Consider the following 26,681-nt stretch of genomic DNA (forward strand, 5'->3'; position numbering starts at 1 on the left):
AGACATTGTATATTATTATCTCCCGCAATGAAACACATCTATTTTGTCACTGTTGACTTTGTCCATTGTGTGTTTTAAGGCTTTCGTGAATTGGGGATATTGATATAATGCAGCCAAAATACCTCCAGTTTGAAGTGCCGATTTGAACATCTGCAACTTATTCCGTTTCTTGTTATCGTTCGCGACCTTGAAGTCGCCCCCGAATTTGAATAGATGATCCCGTAGACTTGTCGGAGGTTTCCTGCGAACGCTCGGAGCACCACCCTGTTGAAATTTCAAAAATGACCCCCTTGAAGTAATTGTGTAAATTACTATTACATGTCGAAGTAGCAATATCCAAGACATGGAAGGGTAGAAGTATCAACGAAATACTAACTACCATTACAGCAGCCATTGCTAGCTCAGAATCATCACTACTAAGAGTGGCGTAGCCAGGAGTGGGTTTTGGTGGTCATAACCCATCCCATTTCATATCGAAAATATGTCCTTTTGAAATGCCAATGATATCTGCAATATTCCTCAGCTCGTTTGCAATTCAGCAATTAGTCGGGTGATTTTTTTATAAGTCAAAAAAATTCAAAATTTTGTCAAAATTATAGAGTTGAGTCAAAAAATTGCCAAAATTGTTTAAACTGTCAGAAACATTTTTTAGCGACCTGCATTTCGATTGTATCGTATGTTTTTGCACCCTCGGTGAACTTATCATTTGACATTTTACAGCTGGTAGCCTATTTTGTAAGTCTACCACTGTAGACAGCTCATTGTCTGCTTCTTATGAATCATACACGGTCAAATGAAACAAATAGGTGACATGGTGTTATGCTCAATGTACCACAATATCCTAACTGTAGCAAGGCTGCATGGGCATTGGTATCAAGAAGCTCATGATGAAAAATTGTGACATAGAGAACATTGTCAGAATGAAGCAACACGGTTTGTCACCAGAAGTTTACACACAACTTCCGTGTTGCCAGCCAACAACTGCTGCAGTTGAACGTTCTTTCTCCATTCTTGGCAAGCTATTTAGTAAGGATAGACACTTTCTACTCAAGAATGTAGGAAAGCATCTTTTGTTGTACTACAAAAAATTTTGATTATTTCTACCGTAATGCGGGATGTAACTACTGGAATTCTTCATTGGTCCAGATTTCGTTAAAATAAAGTTTCTTCATGTACAAATTCGTCAGTTTCAAAGTCAAAAAAGTTTTTTCAGACCAAACTACTTTGTAAGGACAGACAGTTCCAACCAGAAATGATGATAAGTAGTACAATGTACAATTCTAACATTATGTGTGAAAATACCTAATTTACATACATGAGGGCAAAATTTTGTCAAAATTAGGTTTAGTTAAGGTCTAAAAATGACAAAATTTTGATTTTTAGGTAAAAATCTTCCGTTTTTAAGTCAAAAAAATCTCCATAGTAATTAGTTGCAAATTTTTAAAGGTTGCTAGTTCTAGTTCTAGTTGCGCATTTTGAAAATCCGGTAGTTTCCACATGTCTGACCATGAATACTCTTACAGCACATACAGTAACAACCTATTTGAGATACACTAGGCGTTGCCCAATTGGCATTGTGGAATGAAGGCAAATTCGGACGCAGAAGTGCAAAATCAAGAGAAATATCTTGCATCGTACTATCGCAAATCAAACCAATAAAAGCTTGACAAACGCACCTGCTGACCAGACAACCGTCCCGATATCGCCAGTTGGAAAGCAGCCATCCAAGACATTTTTTCGTCGTCTCGTTCAGCGGTAAAGCTGAAAAGAGGAAAGACACAATAAGAAAAAGGATTGTCGGTGGCATTAACACTTGAAAAGCATAATAACGTTCGAACTCTTGAATTATGGTATTTCAATTTACTTCCCACGACGATGATAGATGCATAAGAGAGATGCGTTGTCCCACCCACACAATATCTTAAATGTTAGCCTACACATGTTATATGATATATGTTATATGTTATATATGGCAATAAATGTCAAGTAAATGCTCAGACGTTTTGCAAATGCGCCTTAAGCTAGATGCCATATCTTTTGAATATTGGTTGAATATATTATGGTTATAGGTGAAGATGCTACTGAAAAATCCGACATCAATCGGGCTCTAGTAACCACCATAATATGTCAAGAACACAAGTGCCGCATTTTCATATCATGCTGGTAACGCGTAAACGTACCCGATGGCTTTCGAAGGGAACACAAGCTGAAATTTGCACCGTCCTACATCTCTCATCGAAGCCGTTCGTATCACAACCCTGTTGAAGCACGAACGTGTCATCAAAATCAAATATTCGGGGAACAAAACTTCAGAAATACACAAAAATCAAACTTGTGAAAACAACTGGATTTTCAAAATGTGCAACTAGAACTAAAACTAGAACTACCGGTACTCACTTTTCGAAATTCACAACTGGAACTAGAACTACAAACCACTTTTAGAATCCGCAACTAACTAACTAATACACAACTACCTAGATTCAATTGTGAAGCAGCTTGTACGAATTATTTCATTGCAAATTAGAAATATTGCACACAGAATCTGTGTTTCAAATAGACGGGTTTCGAGCATAAAATGAGACGGTTTTCAGCCCCCAAAACCCACCCCTGGCTACGCCAATTGTAGTAGTGATCACTCTGAGCTAGCAATCGCTACAAGTCCGTCACAACACAGAACACTGGTATCACCATTCTCACCGGACTGCAATGTGTTTAATAGTTGCTCGGCAACTATTTCTTTTTTAAATGCGTAACTAGAACTAGAACTGCTCACTTTTCAAAAACTAGAACTACCTAAAAAAGACGATTGAGAGTTTTTACAAGTCTGGAAACAATAATCTCATATCGTTAATTTATTCACTAAAAGCTTTACGGCTGACTCTCATCAGTAGCGAACGTCAGTAATGCAGTATATCAAATTCGAAAGGTAGGCATTATCATGTCTGACGTAATTATAACAAAAACTACCGTCTCTCACCAGGGATATATAGAACTTTTATATATATATATTATATATTTCCCTGTATCTCACCTGTGTACTAGTTGTTTTGTTTTTCTTATTATTACGTCACACGTTTCCTACATTTCCAATTTCAACGCATTTCCGACGTTCGCTACTGATAAGAATCAGTCGAAAAGCTTTTAGCAAATATATAAACAATATAAAGATGTGGTCTTATGTGTATGAAATACTGTCGAAAATTAGCAGTACAGATTTCTCACCTCGTGATAGGCTGGGCGAACATGAAATCGTTTTCAGTTTTGTAATAAGCCACTTTGTCGTTTTTCAACGCGACAAAAACCTTTTGTTTAATCCCGTCCATTTTTAGATGTCCTTGTTTATAGGGCGATGACATGTCGCCTCCCGGGTTGAGTTGGGTCGCTGTTTCTTTCTGTCATAAGAAGATAATAGTACCGATAGATGGAGAAAGTAAATCCTTAAAGCTTGTTGACTTGGAATTCTGATTAACACTCATTCCATTAGAATTGAGCAAATTTTTTGACATTTGTAATGCATGCCGTCAGAATTGTCCAATATTTACAAATGTTGTTCTTTTATGAATTCTAAGTGGATTACAAAAAACAAAATTGAAAAATTTACAACGGTTCAAAAGATAATTCGATTCTAAATTCTCTTATCACTAGGTGGCGCATGCAAAAATCTTTAAAATCGATATTTTGTGCTTAAATTGATGGTAGAGAACCAATTAAAATGTCTAACTATACAATTTGGGGGCCAAGGAATTGGGAAAAATCAACTTTTTTGATCTAAACTCAATTAAAAAAAAGTTACGGATGAAAAAAAATTGGGGGGGGGGGCGGACTTGAAAATCCATGTGGTGTTCAGTTTCCACGAAATAAATTCTTGCAAAATGTACTTTGAAGCAGTATAGTTGATATAAAATTGGATTTTCGATGTGCAATCTATTCGTTCATAAAATCTCAAAAAAAGATTTTTTTGCAATTGTTGATTGCTTAAAATAGTATTTACGGTGAGCAGCAGAGACTAGCTGTTCACCGTAAATACTATTTTAAGCCATGAATCACCTGAAAGACCATATTTTTTGATATTTTATGAAGGAATAGATTGCACTTCGAAAATCCAATTTTATATCAATCACACTGCTTCAAAGTACATTTTGCAAGAATTTTTTTTTGTGGGAACTGAACACCACATGGGTTTTCAAGTCCGCCCCCCCTAATTTTTTTTCATCTGTAATTTTTTTTATTGAGTTTAGAGCTAAAAAGTTGATTTTTTTCCAATTCCTTGGCCCCATAATTGTATAATTAGACATTTTATTTGGTTCTCCACCATCAATTTAAGCAAAAAATATCGATTTTAAAGATTTTTGAATGTGCCGCTACCTAGTGACAAGAGAATTTTGAATCACATTATTTTTTAAACTGTTGGAAATTTTTCAATTTTGTCTTTTGTAATCCACTTAGAATTTATAAAAGAACAACATTTGTAAATATTGTACAATTCTGAGGGTATGCATTACAGCCCTTGCTAACTTATAATGGAATTAGCCTTACGGAGTTTCAAATTCCCAGAAGCTGTCTAGGTGCGTATTTCGAAAATAAATTCGGTTAAAGCGACACAAGGGATGTTTCGAATAATCACGGTTGTAATCAAGTCACAAGATTCCGAGTTGAAAGTCAATTTGACATTTATAGTTTTGTCTCGAGTCAAATTGAGTCATTTTCAATACACCACAATTATATAGGTTCTGATATACGAAATTTGAATAAGTCATACAGAATTTATCGAGTCATATGACTCGGTCAGAGTTATGCACAATGACTCGAGTACAAGTAGATTCAATACACAAATTAGCTTGAGTAAGTAATTTGCCATTTTAAAGAAAATGACTCAGTAGCCTACTGGTGTTTGTAAAATAGCGCAAGAAACTTTGCAAAGCAAGGAAAATTACCATATTGTGAATGTGAGGCATTCAATATCTCCCAGAGTTGTAAAAGTTAAACCAGATTGAATTAAAAAATGAACTTGGCTCGGACTCGACTTGATTCGAGTCAAAACTATAAAAGTACAATTGAATTGTGACTCGGGGCCTTGTGACTTGGTTACGAACCTGTTCATGACATACAATTTTCCAAAATACATAGTTGGATGTGCTCTTCAAACCATCGTTTTAGCGACAGTGTCAAATATGAAATAGCATAACTCTCTCTATGTATAACTAAATTTGAATTCATCATACCTGAAAGGTCAGGATAGCCGCCATCAAAGTCGACGTCCAAATGACTCTCTCTTCCCTGCTTTCGGTTTGAAAAATATAAGTCTTTCCTCCCTTCATGAGTAGATGAAACGACGTTTGACTTTCGTTCGGAACATCGAGTTTCAGCATCATTCGCACCGGCAGTATTCCTTTGCTGAAATCCAGCTGAAGACATACCGGTATTGCAGTATGTTTGCATGTATACGTTATTCACGAATCGGTGAATCGGCAGAGGTGGTCAAAGATCAAGATGACTCTTTTTGATTGACTCAAAATGACTAAATACACTAAAAATAGGTGCAATCTCCAAGAATGTATTTGGCTATCATGATACCGGGGCCATTCCACTCCACACATTTTTATGACAACTTCACTGATAGTGAAGTGAAGCAAACTTATTCCAAAATTACATTTCTATTTTTAAAATCTTAAGGGTGAAATGTATAGAAGTACTTCATTACTGACGGCCTATGGGTCCTGGTTAGATTTATAGCATTATGAAACATAATATTGTGGCAGACCGCCGATCCTTTTAATGCAATGTCCCTAGGTAACACCAGGTATCTGTTATGAAGGAAATATACTATGCTCGTAATACTAGGATTGACCATATCATGACAACTATTTGAAATCTACTATCTCTTCTAGTGTTGCGCAAGCTTAGTCATCATTGTTACGCCAAACATAAGTTCTAGCTAGAGTTCTGCCTTTTTACTATCATTAGAACTTTACCAACTGTTTTAATTGGCTCAAGCTTTACAATTACATGCATTGTTACACATTTTCGGGTATAGAAACCCACGTTTCTCTCAAGTCGGCCCCCGAGATTCATCTACGATACTGACGTACTTATCTTCAGCAATACATCTGTTCGATTGAACTCGTGAGTTAAGGAATCACCAACCTAAGACTGCAAATCGCCAGCTATATATTGCTCCTGCACGACACAGGCTTCAGTTACAACAATATCCAATCCATATCATTTAAATCTATATTATATATAATAGTTTCATTGATGTTATTTTTATGAAGTTGTTGCAATTTATATAACCGATTACGCAAAACAAAATCCAAGCAAATAATGGAAGTACGGGAACTGTATACATCGTAGTCGTCCAAAGCGTAAACTCAGTTAAGACGAAAGATATCTGTGTGTTAATGGCAATTGCTCAACGAAATTCATGGCGCCAACAACCGTTTTCCAATTTGTGAGTCAATCATTATTTCTGAAGATCCTTTACCTTCGTGTCACTAACGTAGTATACGAGTTCTACGCCGTCGAAAATCGCCCACCGTTTTCTCGGAGGTACCTTGCTTTCACTTCTGCAACGAGAAAATGCATTGGAATTCTCAAATCTCTTCTCAAATCGTGAAATAGAAGTCTTGACAAAAGCCAGACTTTGGGGTTGTTCACTGATTAAATTGTTAGGTTGGCCAAAAAATGACGCAATAACTATGCCGTTACCGGTTGGAAGTGAACAAAAATTGTTATGCATCGTTTTTAACGACCCTACCAGACATGACTCAAAACGTGCAGTAAAGATTGTAGCTGCACGCAGCCCTTCTACATCCTTGAGGTTTGGAAATGTGGATGTTATATACAGGATTTAATATACAAATGCTGAACCCCATTATTGAGTTTCAACAGATATGACAGCATACACATTCAGCGTATAAATTATTATTCAGCTATAAAATCGAATAATATATTCATATTGAAATACACCCGAATATTTTCAAGGGTAATCGTCAGCACCTAGTGCAAAATTAAAAATAACATCGTATATCAACAATCGCATCACCAAATACGATGCCACGGGCATCAGAATTCAAATAATTTAGCTTTAAATCTCAATGCCAAATGGCATTCACATTAAATATTGTGTACAACTGAAATATACTTTCAATAAGATCAAATCATTGTCATGATTGGCAAAATTCTTCCAAGCCGGCATTGTTAGCTCAAATTAGTGTGATGACATAGCCAACTCACTGCATGGTCTAGTGACCTAGACCAAAAATAAGTCCACACACGCGTTCACGAAAAAATATTCTAGATGATCCACTGTACAAACCACAACTGCGTATAATAAATCGAGTAAAAAAATTTGTAGCTAATGGCATGTCGTAACTGCAGCGTTTGTTGCGGTCAATACTTTGTGACTGATGACCGTGACTAATAGCTCTGTGTTATGGGATCACCTTTGACTTCCTTGTTTGACGGTCGTTTATAAGTGACTTGTTCTTGCAATCACCTTTCAGCCCTGCTGAGTTGGTACAAGTTCATGCCATTCAGTGGTGCAGGACTTATTTCCTACCAGATATATATTACATTCGAAATCATGATAGAATCATGATAGCCTACATCTGTGACTGTATCCCAAGCGATTGTCGTAGTGATTTTACACGAAAAACATCTGGGATAATATTGAGGCAGGTCTACAGTGCTGTATGCTGATCATGTAACAGGCAAATCGATTTGCGACAGATGAAATTATAAAGTTGATGCTTAAATGTCACATTTCCCAAAATGATATCTCATAGATTACAGAATTATGTTGTTTGGAATGCCAAAATCATGTAACATTACATGCAGCATAACATAAAAATAACTTTTTCGATGTCAATTGGCTTGTAGGGCTCAACATTGCGATATTGCTTATGTGGACAGGTAGCTAGGAACCAGCCGATACAAGGTGGAAACGTATTCAACAAATAGATTTGGAAATGAATTCAAAGTAAAAAGAATAAAAAGTACCATAAAATACGCAAATAGATACTCACATTGGCTGTTTCCAGAGCCAACCAGATTTGGTGCGTACTTTTTTCTGAAAACACAATACACCCGGCCGTGACTACAGGAGTCATTCAATGTAGACGGCATTCATGATGTTACCAGATAGCGTTCAGAAATTGATTCATACTGGGAAGCCATGGCGTTACGCTACAGAACAGCCTTTCGCAACCTTTTCACCTTGCGGGGCAGAAAAATTTCAAAGCAACTTTTTGAAATCGAAATCAACCCAGATTACAACTACGAGAAAAGCATGCAACTCAAAACAAAGAGTTGAGACTCTAATTTAACGGGAAATTTGAAGCTGCATTTTGATATTACAACTGTTGTGCGTGGTTCTGTTGAAAATTCTGCAAAGCAAAAACCACCAACTCGATTAACAAGAACAAGGATACTCATCTGTGTTTAGCAAAGGTCCAGATACGAAAGTTTAAAATTTACTTCGGTGAGTTTTATAACTGTGCTGAAAAATGCTTACAGTCATACGAATGTAATACAGTATACCTATATATAAAATCCGGTAAAGCGGTATTAGAAAAGCAAAAAGCGAAATGTACTTATTGTTCAGTTGGACAAAGCTAGCTGGAGAATTTGGAATTTATTTATTTCTTGGTGGCTCCTAAAACCTTGGTTCTAAAGTGTGTAAGGTCCAAATTGAACATTACACAGGTCTGCCAGTTGAGTAGCTATGAGCTAGATTCTATTATACTCTCAAATGTCCCTAATTGTGCGTAACAAGTCTACCTATAACTTTCACATCTTAGCCTATTAGTATTCGACGAGTTATAGGCTACTTTTAAACAGTATGGTACAACATCTGTAGCATTGTTATGTAGGATAGGTCGAAAGTACAACAAAAATTATGGCACGCCTGAAAGTGTTCCTAATTTGTATATGAATTTGAAATTCTGTGTTTTATATCTCACAGGCCTGAAAGTTGACTCGAACCTGGCTGTGGAAAACTCCTGCTATAGAAGATTGAAATAGCTCAATTGTCAAACATATCTGAGGAAATATCCTTGAGATACTAAAGCCTGCACCCGGCATGCATTACTCTCTTTAAACGGAAATATATCAACTTATAGATATATAAAACTTATCTCAACAAATATATCAAAAACTTGTTGAGCTTTCACATTTCCTAAACGCTTCCTAATGCTTTTATCATGATGGGGAACACCATAACATGCCATTGATGCATACTATGCATTTCCTCACTATTCAAATCGAAATACAAGCAGGCTCTGTTGAATAAATACTAGTCAGAGCTTGAGATTACTGGACCACGATCTGATGTATTGACCTCGCCTTACGTCAAATGCTATCTCATTTTGACGTTACGTCTTTCTATGTTATCTTCTATTACTTTTCATTCAGTGTACATTAGGGCTCTTCAAAGGTAATTTTTTTTTCAAATATCACTGGCTACTTGATCAAATTGTTAGGTTGGCTAAAAAATGCTTCACACCAAATTTGGTTCAATTCCAACCTGGATCCGCATTGCTATAAGAGAAGAAAGTTTTGGATTTACCGTATATAAAAAAATGATTTTTCTGTCTACCCCATGAAATTGTAAGGTGGTCTAGGAAAACGATGCACACCAAATTCGGCTCAATTCCAACCAGTGGAAGCGAAGTTATGGCATTTGAAAAATTTGAATTTGAGTAAAATAATGTTTACGGTGGCCAGTATAAGCATTAGCCAGATATCCACGGTAAATTATATTCAAATTTTTCTACTACAATAACTTCGCTTCGACTGGTTAGAATTGAGCCAAATTTGGTGTGTATCGTTTCCCCAGACAACCTAAAAACTGCATGGTATAAACAGAAAAATTTGACAAAATTTGCATTTATTTTTTATTTAATAAATCCAAAACTTTCCATATTTTCCATACTGTTCTGACATCATATTGAGTGATACGCGACTCCAAGCCTAATACTCAATAGAGAATAGAATCACTAAGTTACTGGATTTGGCCAAGCCCTCCTAGTAACGCTGCCTACTTTGACCACATTTCGTAAATTCAACGAAACATCAACACATCCGTACCAGTGGAGACACGGGAATTATTGCTTGCTGATCCGGTAGATTCATCAGTTGCTTGTAGGCGTCTGGATCTCTCTCGTGCTTTTTCGGAATGTTGTACTGTTGCCGGTTCAGTGTTGAAGAATGAGTGCGAGTCCTTTCCTCGGCACCGGGAATCACGGTATCCTATATAAGTCATATAATTTGAAATTTTGAAATCTGCACATATAAGATAAATGTGTAGGAATCCATTTTCTATCTAGTATTGCGTCAAAATTACATGTGCTTCAGGCAAACACAAGTGGTCAGTAACAAAGTTAATCTTTTTCACTCAAATAGTTATAGTTTTGGATTCCTTCCACTTCTGCTCTGCAGTTTGTAGGCAAAATTACTCATCTTTTTACACTTTGGGTTTGGAAGGCAAAAAGTAATGTTTGGGAAATGTTTACATCACTTTTATGAGTGAAATTATCATGAGAACCGCATGAGATAGCCCCTGTATCACTGTGGTTGAATATGTTTTCAAAGTTTGTATTTATCTGGAGTGCCGTTAGTCTTACAACATCCTGTAATGTTGTGAGCAGCCATCACCGATTACCTGCTTTCAGTACATGCTGGAAATGTGTAGCCCTCAGATCAAAGCTGCTTTTAGAAATTACTTATGTGAGGCCATTCATTCTGTACTTTCACTGGTAGTTTAGATATATATTGGAAATTGCTACTCCTACTTCTACTGAGTAGTAACACTGACTACTTTGACGACCTCTGGTCTGCGAGCCATAGTTTGTTTGCGGTCAACGAAATATGTCAAGTGAAGTTTCAGAATTATAGCGGTTGGTATGGATCACTATTAAAGTTATTTTTTTCAATTAAAGCTTGTGTGTGGGCCATTCCAAACTGATACTTTCCATGTTACTACTGGCACGGTTTAAAATCTCCTGAATTTTTGTGCATGCATAGATGAGCCGACTGTACTTCAACATTTAGTTACATACAAGTTACATTGACAAAACCTGAACTCCAGAGATCAGAAAAGAACAGAAAATCGAGACTTTTCAAAATGAAATAACTTTTGACCTTGATGTCCATAAAAAAAGTTCATTTTGTTTGGAATTAATCTCATCTGTGAATGTACAAAATTTCAGGAGATTTCAGTAGAATCTGTAACTAATACATATATAACTAGATTGGTTTGGTTTTAGTTTGAATCTCTTTGTATATGCTTCTTAATGTGTCGTTAACTCTCGATAAGGGGCACACAAAAAGTCTTTGAGTTGATAAGTTATCCTGCAATGAATGTAGTACTGAAAGAAAAACTAGAATTGTGGTAAGTACAATAAAACATTGTAGTGGGCACTTAAAATTTCAGCATAAAACGAGTTAACATGAGGCGTTGAGATATTGTAGGTAGTTGGCGCTCATAGGACGATGGATAGTCGGGTATTTTGTCATCACAATTACAACACTTGCTAGACAGTATTTCAGCCAAGTAGTAGAATAATTTGAAAAAAAAACATCACACTTACAAATCAACACTGCAGGACAATACGATTTTGATCTTGCATCAACACACAAATCATGAGATCAACACTGTAACATTCACACGTCGCCAATTTGATTTATACATGCACCTGAATACATTATCTAGAAAGTGGCGTGAAGAGTATAGTGGCTATGTACTTGTACTGCCCTTGTCCATGTGTTTTCACGGGCTTCAATGCTTCTGCGCTTTAAATTAGCGGTGAAACATTATGAATCGCGGAACGAGTGGGACTGAACTACTTCACTCGTAATATTTGATACACCTCGAAAAACAACAAAAACCACCAGTTGATACAGACAGCTTTGGAAATGCAGACTTAGTTGGGAACAGAAACCTGTAAAGGTATATTTGATTCAACGACTGGCATGAACTAGTGGCATTACTGAAATGCAGGGTTGTAATGACTCGAATCACGATTTTTTGGTGACAAGACTTGACTCGAGTCAATTTTTGTATCGACTCGACATGGACTCGAGTCTTTGTGCATGACTGAAAACTAGGACGGCCAAGACCGACATTTCATTGTAATTTCGAAGTATAGTAAAGTCACCAGATTGTTGGTATTTCGTCTATCAGTCCTCATACTTGGAAAATATGGCCAGAAACTGTTGGGACTGAGCAAAATTACGATATTATGAATGCGGACCATCTACATCACTCGAGCAAAATTTGAAAAAAGTGGGTTGCACCAGATTGAACTCAAAACTGAATATTGAACGCAATGACTTGGACTCGGACTCGAGTCATAATACTATGGCTCGGACCCTCTTCACACTGACTTGGACTTGAATTGGTGGTGAATTGAAAATGACTCGACTTGACTCGAGTCAAAACGATAAAATTGAGATTGACTTGTGACTTGATTACAACCCTTCGTCGTGATACTAGGTAATGCTAAAATAACACTAGAATACTAAAAGACTCAGAATTGAACCACTCAGGTACTCGATTTTGTCCAGCCCTAAACCCGACATACAACACACATTCGAAATCAATGCCCGGGCGTACGGTTTCGTGTTTATTTCAACGAAAACCCAGCAGCGACATTGATTTTCGACTCACCGACTGCATGCACACGGATACCGGCCGGTCTTGCTTCTTCTCTCGTCCGCTGCGTAACAATCGCCTCATCTTTTGGAAATTGGGCATGCCTTCGACGCGATCTTTCGTGAAGCCACCGTAAAAGCTGATACCTCCTGCGCGCGACCTTGACACCCGTCTTTGCGACTCTGTCTCAGTGCTGGGACGCTCCGCCGGTTTGGACGATGACGCCTGGGGTGTAAACGCAGAGATTTGTGAGCTTCAGTAGAATCAATGATCGCCAGGAAAGGAAAGGACGTATTTTATTATTGTCCTTGATGTTTTTGCGGCATATACACCGACTCATGATACACATACACACGATCTGTGCGTATGCATACCATGAGCGCATGATGTGCATATGCCGCTGGACAAGGAAGCGCAGATATAGCCTTTACGGCTTTCTAAGTCATGCACCACCCCTCCATGCTATCCCAGTAATGCATGAGCGCCAAGCAGGGAAGTCATGGATACCAGTGTTACTAATCAGGTCTTTGGTCTGACCCGGCCGGGGATCGAACCCACGACCTACCGATCAAGAAGCCGGACGCTTCACCATTACGCTATCTCGTCTCAGATCACTTTGGAGCAGGTTCACCAATCAATTAATCAATTTATCATCAACAATTTCATCATTTCAATGCACCACAAGACTGCGATACAATAATAAGATAGGAAGGTGTAGAAACAACTTGGAGTAGTCTTTGAAATCAGACACCCACCTGGCCTGGACGATGTAAAAAAAAGGAGGCACGAACACTGAATGAAAAGCGAAAGAAGATAATACTAAAGGACAAGCGACAAAATGAGGTTGTATGTGACAGAAAGCAATATTGAGACGTCAGGTCGTGGTCCGGTATACTTGAGGGCTGACTCGTATTCAATCTCGCAATTACTACCTTTACATTATGCGCAGATCTGGAGAACTAGGAAATGTGTTGGACAGTTTTCTTTCAACTTTGATCAGAATTAGAATTTCTGATTTCGCAAAAGCTTGGACATTAAATTCAATTCCGAAATAGAAAGAAATACAACAAAAACGAATTTCAGTTCATATCAAACCAGAGCTCTTTCTCATAATAATGAGAATATCAAATCTCACCAAGATGGGCTTGTTTTCATTATATAGGTCTCAGGTGTAGCATGAGTAAGGTGATTGTTTTCACATGTCAAAATGAGTCATAATTTTGTCAAAATTGTAGCGTTAGCAAAGTATCTTTTGTTGTACTACAACAAATTTCAGTTATTTCTACCATAATGCGTGATGTAGCTACTCGAATAGGTCCAGATTTCGTTGAATCGAACTTTTTTCCTGTAAAATTTGGTCAGTTTTTCAGTCAAAAAAGTTTTTTCAGGCAGACAGCTCCAACTAGGCGTGAAGATAAGTAGTACAATTCTAACACTGTGTACGAAAACACCTTATTTAGATACATGAGTGCAACATTTTATCAAAATGAATTTTTTTAAGGTCAAAAAATGTTAAAATTTTGATTTTTAGGTAAAAAAAATCGCCTTAGTTCTGAGGAAAACAAGGAATTAGATTAGAATTGAAATGAGAGCGGTGAAGCTTTTCACAAATTGGATTACAATTAGATTACCGTTAGAGGCATTTCGCTCTAATTATACAATCAGTCTGATTATGCACATTTGATTTCACAATTCTTTTTTGAACCACACTTCCCTTCCTGTGACTGGTCAATCTTTCCTGTGTTTGGATTACATGTGTGAAGGTGTTTTTTTTTTGCGATGAAGACTTAAATTTCTCTCTCTCTCTCTCTCTTTGTCTGCCAAGTAATGACTGAGGCTTCATGGGAGAATTTGACGACCTATTTTAGTCACCAGGTAGCTCAAAGCCTTTTTGACATCAATGACATTGACATGATTTTGTGTAAGTAACCTGCAATAAATTTTACAGATCCACGCAACGCAACCACCCAAAAATTTAGGAGTCCGCGCTAAAATAGAACCCCCGATGCTTGAGAGTAGAGAGTCATGCAAATATGATCGAGCGAACTTACCTGTTCGCTAAAGATTCGATTTCTTGACCTCGCTGGAGGAGTCGGGTTGGAATGGCTATGGCTTGCGAAAGATATCGGAAAATTAGTCTCTTCGTAAGTGTCATCTTCCTGAACGTCTGCAGGCGTCTGTTTATTTTGCTGCATCGCAAGTCCATTGACATTCAAGTTATCAGAGTTGTCATACTCATCCTCTACGAACGATGCTTCGTGGTATAGCTCATCAGACGGTGTAGGTGGTGGTTTATCTGTTTGATCGGGGATAGGCTGGGGGAAATCATAGTTCAATTCGGTGCTTTGTTGGGGATACTGCTGTGGTGGATAATCGTAATTCAATTCAGGATCTTCTAGGGTGCACTGTGGAGGAGGGGGGAAATCATAATTCAATTCAGGATCTTTTTGGGCATGCTGCGGAGGAGGGGGGAAATCATAATTCAATTCAGGATCTTTTTGGGCATGCTGCGGAGGAGGGTAATCATAATTTGATACCTGGTTTTCTTCATGGGTACACTGCCGGGGCGGATAATCATAATTAGATTCTGGGCTTGGTTGTGGGTACATCGACATCGACAAAGGGGTGCTAATCGATGACCTATCGAGAAGGTTGTATTCATCGTCGAAATCTTTAAACGCACTTCGCTGCTGATCATCGTCTACAGGTTGAGGTGCCTGTAGCCTTTTGTAAACTTCGGATTCATCGTCATACGCAGTTTCGTTCGTAAAAGGTTGCTGTGAGCTTTGAACCGAGTCGGTTTCAAGCTGAGTTTGAGAAACACCTGGATTTTGTTGCATAGAATCAGAGTGGAGCTTCAGTTTTTGCGTGAATATTTCATACACGGACTCGGCGATGTCATTGTCTAGAAAATTAGAATCGCAATCGTCAGTCAAGCTACGTTGCGGGTCCGCGAGTACGGTATGGTCCACGTTCTCATAGTTGTGTGTTTTGACATTTTCATTCAGTGACAACAAAGATTTCTGTTTACTTTCATCCGTTTGACTCGTGTGTGTCTGCGTGTTATATTTCGACGGATCTGTAGGCGTACTGCTACGTTTACGAGGAACTGGTTTGGGTGGATTTGTACTCAAAAGATTGTTACATTGTCCTTGTCCAACCGTGCCAATTTGGCTTATATCAATCATAGAGTTTATGCCTTTACCAGTGTCAGATAGATCTGTAGCTCGATTGAATCTGTCATTTTCGAAATTTCCACGGGCGAACATATCGCGAGTGGGTGGTAACGGTAATGATTCGCTAGTTTCATATTGAAGTTTTACGCCAGAGTCTTCGGAACGATTCCATGTTTCGACTGTGGACTGTGATCTCTCTCCGAAATGCCCTGGACACTGGTAAGCGTCCTCTGTTTCAGTATTATTCCGACCGTAATACCGTAGTATCGGAGGGCTGTCGTAAATCAAATCCTCGCCACTTTGAGACTGGTCAACGGAGTGATTTATCTCTGCACTTTGTGGGGCGAGACTAAGTTTCCTGTTTCGATCGAGTGAATCGTACTGATCAGTCGTATCGGAAGAACCAGCGGGCCTATTATAATTGACAGTACCGAACATGCTACCAGCGCGACTGAGACCCGCGTCGCTAAAATCATCGCGGTCGTCATGTTCTATTTCTGACATCCCAGGTAGGTTTGACGCACTGTAACTGTTCGGAAACTGATAAATCCCTTCTTCTGTGTGGCTGTCGTCCTGATAATTTGTTCCTTCAGATGGTACTTCGCTCGATTTAGGTTCTTTTGTGATTATCTGCTTTATGTTGTTCATGATTCTTCGGCGATGCCCTAAAAAAGTTATGTACGCAGAGATTAGAGATTGATAATATTCAGAGTTGGTCAAAGTTGTCAGCATAGCTGCTAAAGTAGAATCAGAAAGAAGCAATGCCGTAAATTTTGACTCAATTAAAAGTAGAAGGAGTGATTTCCAATTCATGTCAAGACTACAGCAAGTAGAAGTAGAAAATGAAGGCCAGAAAAGTGCATAAGTATGTAGTTTCAGCTAGAAGAGGCGGTTGGGAGATCATACAAATTTAGCAGATAATAGGGGGTGCCTACATTCGAAAATACAAGATGTAATGACTCAAGACATGACTTGAATCGAGTCGTGATTTTTTCAACTTGACTCGAGTGAATTTTTCAAATGCGTAAAATGACTCGACTCAATGACTAGAACCAAGTCATATCACTTGAGACTAGGATGGCTAAGACAGCCGTTTCATTGTAACTTCGAAGAATAGTAGAGCCACCACATTGTTGGTAGGCTATTTCATCTATCAGCCCTGATGCTTTGAAAATAGGGCCAGAAACTGTTAAGACTGGGGAAAATTACTATATTATGAATGTGAGCCATTCTATATCACTCGAGCAGTGTCGAAAAAGTTGGTTGAACCGGATTGAACTGAAAACTGAACAATGAACATAATGACTTGGACTCGGACTCGAGTCAAAACACTATGACTCGGACTCGACCCTCAATTAGCTAACTTGGACTCAGATTTGACTCGGTGGGGAATTGAAAATGACTCGACTTGACTCAAGTCAAAACTATAAAAGTGAGATTGACTCGGAACCTTGTGACTTGGTTAGAAGCTTACAACCCTGCAAAATGAACTGCAAATAGGTGCGATTTTTGAAAATATAGTCAGTCACCGTCGGATAGAGGCTATTTCAATCGGTTCTTATGACAATTTCAGTCGTAAAAGTGCTGCTGTATCTGCCCAAAACAACTTTCTACTCTCAACATCGAAAGTGTCGTTAGTAGTTTGCTTAAAAAGCTTAAAAAGTAGAAGTGGGAGTAGTTGAAAAATATAACCAGTGCAGTAAGTAGTACAGCTAGGCAAAATCTACTTGATTACTCCAAAAAGTAGAAGTTGCAAAAAGTATTTGTTGCTGACCATCTCTGATAATATGTGCGATATTTCAATACCGTTACGGTCAAAATGATCTCATCAATCGGTGTCATGTGCAATTGTGCACTGTACAGCAAAATAACTTTACATCATATACCAGTTATCCTATAAGCTAAAACAACCATAGTGTGTAGTATTAACACATTGTACGTACAGTGAATATTCAAGAACTCGGTAGTTGAAGTACTCTGGTTCTAGCTAACAAAGACATGCCATAACGGGTCATGTGAATGGTTAAATTGTATTTGATTGTTTAATTGTAAAACGTATAAGATATTACATGATTAAATGATGATCAATAGCACTGTATGACGTCTTGCGATTGTCTCACTACTGCAATTACGTTAATGAATGATTTACACGTCAAACCATAATTCTGTGCTGTTAGAATATCCATTCCTATAACAGATAGCCAACATAATATGATGAATGTAGTTATAATTTCATATGGAGACACAATTTGAAGTGATGGAAATGACTGGTAATAAAAGAATGAGCACAATCAGTAAATATTTTTCATGTCAGTACAAAAAATGCTGTATAACGTTTTTCTCTATCGCTCTTCATTCATGAAAAGCCTTAACAAATATGTACAACTGAACTGGACTGAAGCAACTATCAATCATCTAATTTTTGTCTATTCAGCATCTCAAGGCTGTAACAGTTTTTTTCAGAATTTCTGTACCCATATCAGCTTTACACATTTATGACATAGGCCTACTAATTGACATGTGTCCAATTGATTATATTACTGACAAAATTTTGCCAGGGATAATCTTCTCAGTCATAAATAGGCTATCATATACAAAAAGTTACAACATATATTTATCTTGATAAAATCCTGGTGAAATAAGTTTATCGTCAACTAAATCAACTTTAAACGCTTGGGCTTTTTCCACAGTTACTCGGATAAAAATTTGTCAACGGGTTTCTATAAACACAGTATGGTGCTCATTTCTTCATTCATTTATTCAGATCGATGTATTTGGACTACTTAAGTAGGTTAGTTTTCAGAGCACTTCCACTATCAATTAACACCAACATTTAATTCAAACATATTAATCAGTTCTAATTTTGTCAAATAAAAGTTGTTTTTGATATGTTTGCAATAGCAATATTTTATAATTGAAGTCTTCAAAACCACAAGGCAGTAGCTTACAGTCAGTGAGTGAAGATTGTTCCATAACGGACCTTGCTGTAACACATTTTGCCATTATCCATTGGTCACCGGCTTACGAAATAGGATGGTTTTCACCAGTCATAGGCAAAAAGCTTCTCTAAACTACATATCAAAGTTTCCTTCCTGGAACATTCTTTTCCAATCCCTCATTCTACAATACTACCTGAAGTAGTTTCAAAGAACTTTGGAAGACACTCTTTCCGCTAATACACGAGTTTAATTTTACAGTGATACGTATTATTATTCAACTAGTGTAACATCAGTGACGACTTCGACCAACTCAAACAAAGGTATAGCGGAATCATCTTCAATAAATAAATCCTGCTTCGAACAACGAAGTTATTCATCACCAATTACCCCAATTTTAACAAGTATCCGGGGCCTACAATACTTAAGTATGGTAGGCTCCGCAGTATCTAACGCTCAATGAAGTAATTGTCAATTCTGTAGCGATTCGCTGCATTTGCCAGAGATCTAACGCAGGTCCGTCGATAAACGTAGTTCGTTACGGCGATGCGCGATATTTGATATTTTTATCACGTTTCTCTCATGATTAATGCCCGTCAAAGAGACCGACCGACTCTGCTGTTGCAATACTTGCTATATTTAGCGGCGCGAAAAAGTTTTCGCGACTGTAGAGACAAAGCCAATTTACCTCTCCCAAACTAAACGTTAAAATCGCCAACATTTTACATCGTGTTTTCCTACAAGAAGGCCGTTAATATACTACAACGTAGACAGAGATTCGCTATACTTCCCAATTCCCACAGGCCTATATATTTCACGAACACCTGAAGTAACGTATTCTCACAGGACTTCCTATAACGAATCACACATGTAATACTACGAGGCCAGGAATATCTAGAACTCGATGTATTCCTGCTCTAAACCTACTAATCTTTTGAATACAAGTAGCCTCGCGCATCGCATTTCAAAACGGAACATAATTGTCCGAACATTGATAAATATACGCCACACCTTTTGTGAATGTAGGTAGCCTGTTGCACTTGATCTGTGTCCCTCTGAACAGTACGTTATTGAAACAATGGCACTCTACAGCCAACTCAGAAACTGCAAACCGTACGCACAATAGCAGTTTATAGAAGAAGACCCGAATGCGTCATGCCATATACCGCACTAAGATCACAATAATCATCCCACAACATAACATCAGTCACCGTCTACCTCTATATTATTATCAAATATTGCGCGCTGCACGTGCAATTCGAAGAATTGATTTCCTGGATATCCTCGCGATAGGGTGTTTCATGACCAGAAACATAGTTGCGGCGCGTCATCTCAATCTAACGAAGGGAGACTGACCGCCGTTTGCTTGCTTGGTGAATTTAAGCATTTTGAAGCGCTATGCAAATGCTGCATAGGCTACATATTTCCACGTATCTGCGATTATTTGAAGAGGCGGGCCACACTTCTACGTTCTACCTTTAGTCCTACAAATAGCCTACGACGCACTGAAAAGGGGCACGTACTGTACAAATGAGGAAATGGATGTAAAAGGTGAGTAGCCAGTGGTTATAGTTTTCCATTTTATATAAACTGCTTGACCCATGCGTAAGTTGTTGAATTCATATCTACCTAGTACCGACGGCCCCGTACTAAGGCTGGGCAAAATCGAGTACCTTAGTGATTCGATTCTGAATCACGTATTACGCTTCGAGTCGAGTATTCGAGTATCACTGATTATGACGTCACAACAGAATGTACTATGACAATGTTCAAATATGTAGCTTTTATGCTACCACAAATAACATAATGCTTGTTATCCGTCACATTAAAGAGACTTTGTTATTTTTTCGACCATACCAATTTCATTGCACTTCTTGACAATCTCGTGGGATGATTATCATGACTTCAGAAATCTGTTATTTCCAGTAACGTTTGTAGCTTTGTACTATGTCTCGTAATCGTATATCCTGCGACACGGCTAATCAAGGTTACAAGGCTTCCACAGTGGAAAATAGTAATATAACTATATTTCTCGTTAGTAAATTAACTTTCAGTTGCGATGAGCGCATAATTTCAGTACTCTAAAAATCCTATTTCGCTACTCGACTCGAATCATTAAAGTTAATACTCGATTCAGGTTCGAGTACTCGAATCATTGTGCCCAGCCCTACCCCGTACACGAAAAGAACATGCGCGTTGGTGCGAGCCGACCAAAATGGATGTCTGAGACAATGTCTGGTAGCGGTGATGCAGTTCCCTGTGTATCAGGCAGCAACTACATGTATTCCGTCTTAAATGCACAAATGTCACGTGTATTTCGCAAGGATCATAACTGACCTCGCATTACTCCAGCCAGTCGCGCTTATCATGCATTATTTGGAATAGGCCTACGCGAGTAAACGACGTCGAACTATAGTGTATATGTTGCTTACATTGAGAATGCATAAATATATAATGGATTTGATACATTAATTAGGCAATTTCTAGTTCCATCATATCATCGATTCTTATACGAGACATTCATGCTCGTGCTCGTATGCCGGTTCATTCATGACCTAGGCCTACTAAATATATGATTCATTGTCTGACTAAATTGTACTATTAAATCATCATCATCACCACATCTTTATATCATCGATACAAATGACAAAAAATGTTTTGTCTAATATACGTTACAGCAAAGCGATATTATGTCAAGCTGACGATAATAATCCTCGAAAAAGATCGCGGCTAAGGTTGGCCGCGACACGAAAATAATCGCTCGAACAAATCGGAGGACATGGCACATGACGAATTAGCGGCTACATATCAGCGGTTGCGGTTCCATCATTTTATACATATGTCATTCTAAATTTTCATCAGGATAAGCTGGCCCTATATGGGACCTGATACATGGTTATATTTACAGAGGTGGCCACTGGCCAGGTCAGTGACTAAATACCTCTACTTTTCGTAATTGCTCAAGTAGGCTAGCATTTTCGATCATTTGTACTTCTACTTTACAGCTTTAGTGGAATATAAAACCGTAATATCTAGTACAACTGAATCGATACATCTCAATACTGTTAACCCGGAAAATACTATATATGTCATCGATGTTACGCACAATGCCGTTTCCCGCGTAAAACAATCCCGTGTGGCTCTTGTCGTTATATCAATCAAACATTGCAATCTGTCAGTGGGCCTATAGCGATAAATAGGTAGGACGACATCTTATCGGAACCAAAATGTAAAACGACACGGTATTTTTACTTGAATTTTAATGCATATATGAATCAGACACAGGCTTATATATAACGCATACACAAAAGAACGAATTGTACACAAATATTCCCATACTACATAATCTGATGTGAATCGCGATCGTACGACGTAGCATATCATACCTTTCATTCCAAATTGCTTTATTTTTTTAGACATACCAGGCAGAAATCAGATTTACTAACAACAGCTTCTGTCTTACAAATGATCACAAGCCTCGAATGATCACTCGGCATGAGTAACAACAGTCCAGCAGCCGAACTCAGCTCGTCTATTAGATAGGCCTACATTTTCGCGAAGTTGCAATAGCGGCCATGCGACTTTACGCAATGCTGGCCATGCAACGAGTGTCGTCATAAGACAATATATTGCCATCACTTCCTGTTAAACAGAGGAAATAAAGACACTGCTGCCTCACGGTGAGAACAAAAGTCATATAACGTGCAAATTGGACAATCACGGCGGCTATGGAAAAGGCTACCATGTCTTCCACCTAGGTACCGAAAGGTAGGTCATATAGTTTGAAAGAGTAGCAAAGGATGCGGTGCGAAAAGTGATTGCGAATCCAGCTTTCCGATGGCATATGTTCCCACATATATCATATATCAACCAACATTTATAATTTTCCGGAATTCCTATCAACAATGTGGTGCGCGAACTTTCCCTTTTGTGCAGCAAATCAACATGGATAACAGTATTACTTGCATGTAATTGGGGGGTGGATCACGAACCTATAAAACAGGAGTTTTCGACGTAAGAACCTATACTGAGAGTCTGACACTAATTGCTTACTGGGAAGGATTTTTAAGCTACAACTATACTTTTTGAATCCAAGACACTTGTTCTGGCATTTCGAATTCTGTAAAGCTATAATTAATACTAGTCAGATCTCGAGATTACTGGACCACGATCTCGTATATCGAACTCGCCTTTCGTCACATGTCACCTATTTTTCTCGCTTGCCATTTTATGTTATCTTCAATTACTTTCCATTCAGCGTGCATATGCACTGTGTATGTGTAATGTGTATACCTCCTCTATACATCGCCTAGGCCCAGGTGGGTGTCTGTTTCAAAGACTAAAACGAGTCGTTCCGTCACGTTCCTATCTTTTCACTCTATCGCAATCTTGTGGCGTATTGATATGATAAAATCGTTAATAATAAACTGAACTGAAATTTGTTGTGTTTCGACATCAATGGTTATTGGTCATAGGTCATTTTACAATATAGTTGAGAATTTTATTCGTATGGATTCCAGTGGTGAGATCGACACAATTTGCAAGGCAATAAAGCGTAGGCCTATGCATCACAATTTGCTCCTGTTCAAAGTTGCTTATGACTACTATCAACTTCTCATTTTAAAATTATACACATGGTGTGTAACGGCGGGACGCTGAGACTTGCTATTGGTATAGTCGACTAGTCTCTTACACCGCTGCAGTTACTAAAATAGCATCAGTCACCAATGACCGTATCGTGTACTTGAGCAGGACATGCAAATAAATTGGCTCGATAGAACGCCTCTTCTGCGTTTGTGATGTGATATCAGGTAGCAGCAATTTACAAGCATATTTGCGACGTTAGCATCCGTCGTCGCGGGTATGGAGTCAACGCCCGTCGATCGCAGAAATGGACAATACATTCTTGAAGCTGCACACTACTGCAATATGAGTCACCTTGAGTCAACTTATCGGCGTGTATGTTGTACTTTTAGATTGTTTTCCGGAGACAAACATTAACATGATCACTAACTCCGACAGCTATTTACACGATTTTCCAACTCACAATTTTGAATCTGTTTTGTAAAGCATATTGTTTCGACTTGAGAACTGTGACGTAAACAATTAAGCGTTTAGTCTATCTATACCACGTCCCTTTCACGGTGATGAATCGTTCGCCATTCAATGATGCATACGATACGTCAAGTCAAGTGTTCTAAAGGCTGCTATTCAATAACAGTAAATGCCCGAAGTTTTACAAGTCTGTATTGCTGTCAGCTGACTAATGAATTCCGCAAATGTTGCACAGTTCAACTTTTCCTGTGTATCGATGTCATTCCAGACTGCCAAGGTACATGGTGCAAAGCTGTCCGATTACCCTTTTTAGCATCGTAAGACTTTTCTGACTTCTCCAAGCTGAGTGGACAGTGGACACGCTTATATGGATTAGAGCCGCGTTATATATAGCTAGAATATAATCGGATATTGGAATACTAACTGAATCGAAGGGAATAACCTTTTTAGTTAGAGCTTGTGCGGAAATACAGTGATTGTTCAAGGGTAGCGCGACCCCGCGTCCGTTTATAAAACGTTAGATGTAAATGTGAACGACTTTGAACAATCATGACAAGTGACATGGTAATTCTAAATATGACCTCTGACCTGTCGGTAATTCCAAAAACCGTATATAACACAGGGGTTCAGGAAAAATGCAATGGCGCCGCGGATCGTAAAAGTTTAAAATAGTCACGTCACATCACTAAAATTGAAAATTGACGACATTAGCAGATAACAATTTAGCACCATTTCCTCCCACATTGTGTTGGTGTGTAATAATGGTAATGGTATTGTCAATTGTCATTGGGCCTACTAAAACATGGGTAGACCAATGTGTATGGCTAATCTGGTTATGTTAGTGGAGTGCGAATGGACTATGTTTGTTCCACGTGAACGAGTTGCCTTGATAGCGTAGGAGCAGGAGTCAGTTGCTTAGCTTTGACATATTGAACCATATACGGTGCGATGCGATGTATGTGAATGTGAAATACGTTGACAGTGCTAAGCGTACGTCATAAGGTAATAGACATTTTCTTTTGCTTCTGTATTATGTTTCGACCTGATGAAGGCGGCAAGAACAAATTTGTTTTATTTTGTTGTAAGTCTTGATCACGCTGCCTCCATGATGCAGTAAGCTATTCGACGTTGATGTCTTTGAGCTGATCAACACAATATTATACATATTTATCACGCGGCAATACCATGTTTTACCAGAGGTGGTTTAAATAGTAGTCATGTGGGGTGGCTGGAACCCTCGAAATCGTCGTCGGTTCAACAGTTGTAGCATATAGATATGGATCATTGGTACGGAATGGGTGCTCTGATGATGATGACAGCCGATCGTAAAAATGCTGCACAGCGATGTAGTCCTGGTTAAAGATATTTTTGGTCCGTTTATGACAGTGGTCGGAAAAGTCGGAAGCCGTATTTACCCATATTCTAGTGTAAATGCCAATCCACTGTGACGTCGTAATTAAAGATTCGTGACGTCGTGGGGGAAAAAACAAAAACAATAAGAAACATGCTTTATACATGCTTGTTTTAAATTGATTTTAGTTTTAAATGCAACCCAATTCCAATGGTTTTAGCTGCTTTCAAGATTGAAAAATGCATCTTCGCAACTGACGCAAAATGACTACTATATAAATTGGTTCGATCCTCGAAAACATATTCAGCTGTTTCCGAGAGAGTTATATTTCCTGCGGTTGTGATGACGGTTACACACATAAAGTGGTGCAAACTTATCCCAAAACAACTTTCTACTTTACAAGAAGAGTAAAAGGTAGTCTTCTTCAAACACTGTTCCCGTAGATGCGGAAATAGGCCAAAATCCTAATCGCTTGAGTAAGAATAGTGCAAGAAAGGTAAAACTCATGGAATAGGCCTACTCCGAAAACGTTGAAGTATTGCGTTTGTGTTTTACTAGAATGACACCTCGCTGAGAAATCGCATAATGTAAAGACGCGAGCAGAAGTTAAATTGTAAACATACCAGGCAGGGATATCCCCAAATCTTTCAGCGCATTGGCCGTCATATCCGCGAAGTCTTCCACGACGTTATATCCATTATATCGCAAGACGTCCACATAATGCTCGGGTAATTTCAGACGCCTGATCAACGACTCTGTGTCCTCCATGGTTGCCATTGATAAGATCACGTCTCCAGAAATTAAACTCGCCCGTTACACATTATGTATATTTGTATGGGCCGCAACCGGTCAAGATTGCATACAGGCCTACCACTGGCAATATATGCATTGTATTGTGACAACATAAAATCCACAATATTTGTATTTAACAAGTCGAGTTCGCGCTAGATCAATTACATGCGTGATCCAGGGGACCCCCCCCCCCCCCCGTCGTTTCGTTTAGAGTTGCACCATAGTGTCCTATATGGTGCCGACACAAGCAAATCTCACGCCTCAGTGAAATTGTATCACGTCACAATTTCCATTTGGCTACAGGCAATTTGACGGTCATTTTTGACCGGCTTGCCGAGCGTTAAATTTGGTAAAACGGGTATCAAGCGAAAGCTGACTCTGCACTGATTACGAAAATATCAATTTTATTCCGCTCGTGGCCCTGGAACTCCCACAATCAGCCTCGAATTTTTCATCGTTATGGAGATTGGTATTGGGATGCAACAATGGTGTCTGGCGAAACGAGAGAGTAGTCCAAGAGAAAAAGAGCCAGACAGCATTGTTGCGTCCCAATGCCAATCTCCATAACAATGAAAAATTCGAGGCTGATTGTGGGAGTTCCAGGGCCACGAGCGGAATAAATTTTTTATTGTCGTAATCAGTGCAGAGTCAGCTTTCGATTGATACCCGTTTTACCAAATTTAATGCTCGGCAAGCCGGTCAAAAATGACCGTCAAATT

The 26,681-nt window shown here is 38.6% G+C and overlaps 1 protein-coding gene across 4 annotated transcripts in view; it reads right to left on the reverse strand.

Annotated features, from left to right (window-relative positions):
• Positions 1-26,102, reverse strand: part of LOC145442605 (uncharacterized) — a 40,982-nt gene extending 14,880 nt beyond the window's left edge. Inside the window, exons 1-11 of one of the 4 annotated variants that reach the window (XM_080320563.1) lie at positions 25,794-26,102; positions 14,704-16,493; positions 12,668-12,877; positions 10,087-10,248; positions 8,025-8,068; positions 6,482-6,563; positions 5,223-5,405; positions 3,223-3,392; positions 2,181-2,258; positions 1,677-1,761; positions 123-264 (exon numbers count right to left, since the gene is read on the reverse strand). In XM_080320563.1, the coding sequence (XP_080176689.1) occupies positions 123-264; positions 1,677-1,761; positions 2,181-2,258; positions 3,223-3,392; positions 5,223-5,405; positions 6,482-6,563; positions 8,025-8,068; positions 10,087-10,248; positions 12,668-12,877; positions 14,704-16,493; positions 25,794-25,947 (3,100 nt within the window). In that variant the 5' untranslated portion in view covers positions 25,948-26,102. Of the gene's footprint in view, positions 1-122; positions 265-1,676; positions 1,762-2,180; positions 2,259-3,222; positions 3,393-5,222; positions 5,406-6,481; positions 6,564-8,024; positions 8,069-10,086; positions 10,249-12,667; positions 12,878-14,703; positions 16,494-19,775; positions 19,953-19,982; positions 20,384-22,150; positions 22,664-25,793 lie in introns of those variants that run through there. The other 3 variants (XM_080320564.1, XM_080320566.1, XM_080320565.1) reach the window with 3 other exon arrangements.
• Between the last annotated feature and the right edge of the window lie 579 nt (positions 26,103-26,681).

This window comes from Botryllus schlosseri, chromosome 7, assembly GCF_051294905.1.
Source record: "Botryllus schlosseri isolate E-star chromosome 7, Bs_hap1, whole genome shotgun sequence".
Lineage (NCBI taxonomy): Eukaryota > Metazoa > Chordata > Ascidiacea > Stolidobranchia > Styelidae > Botryllus > Botryllus schlosseri.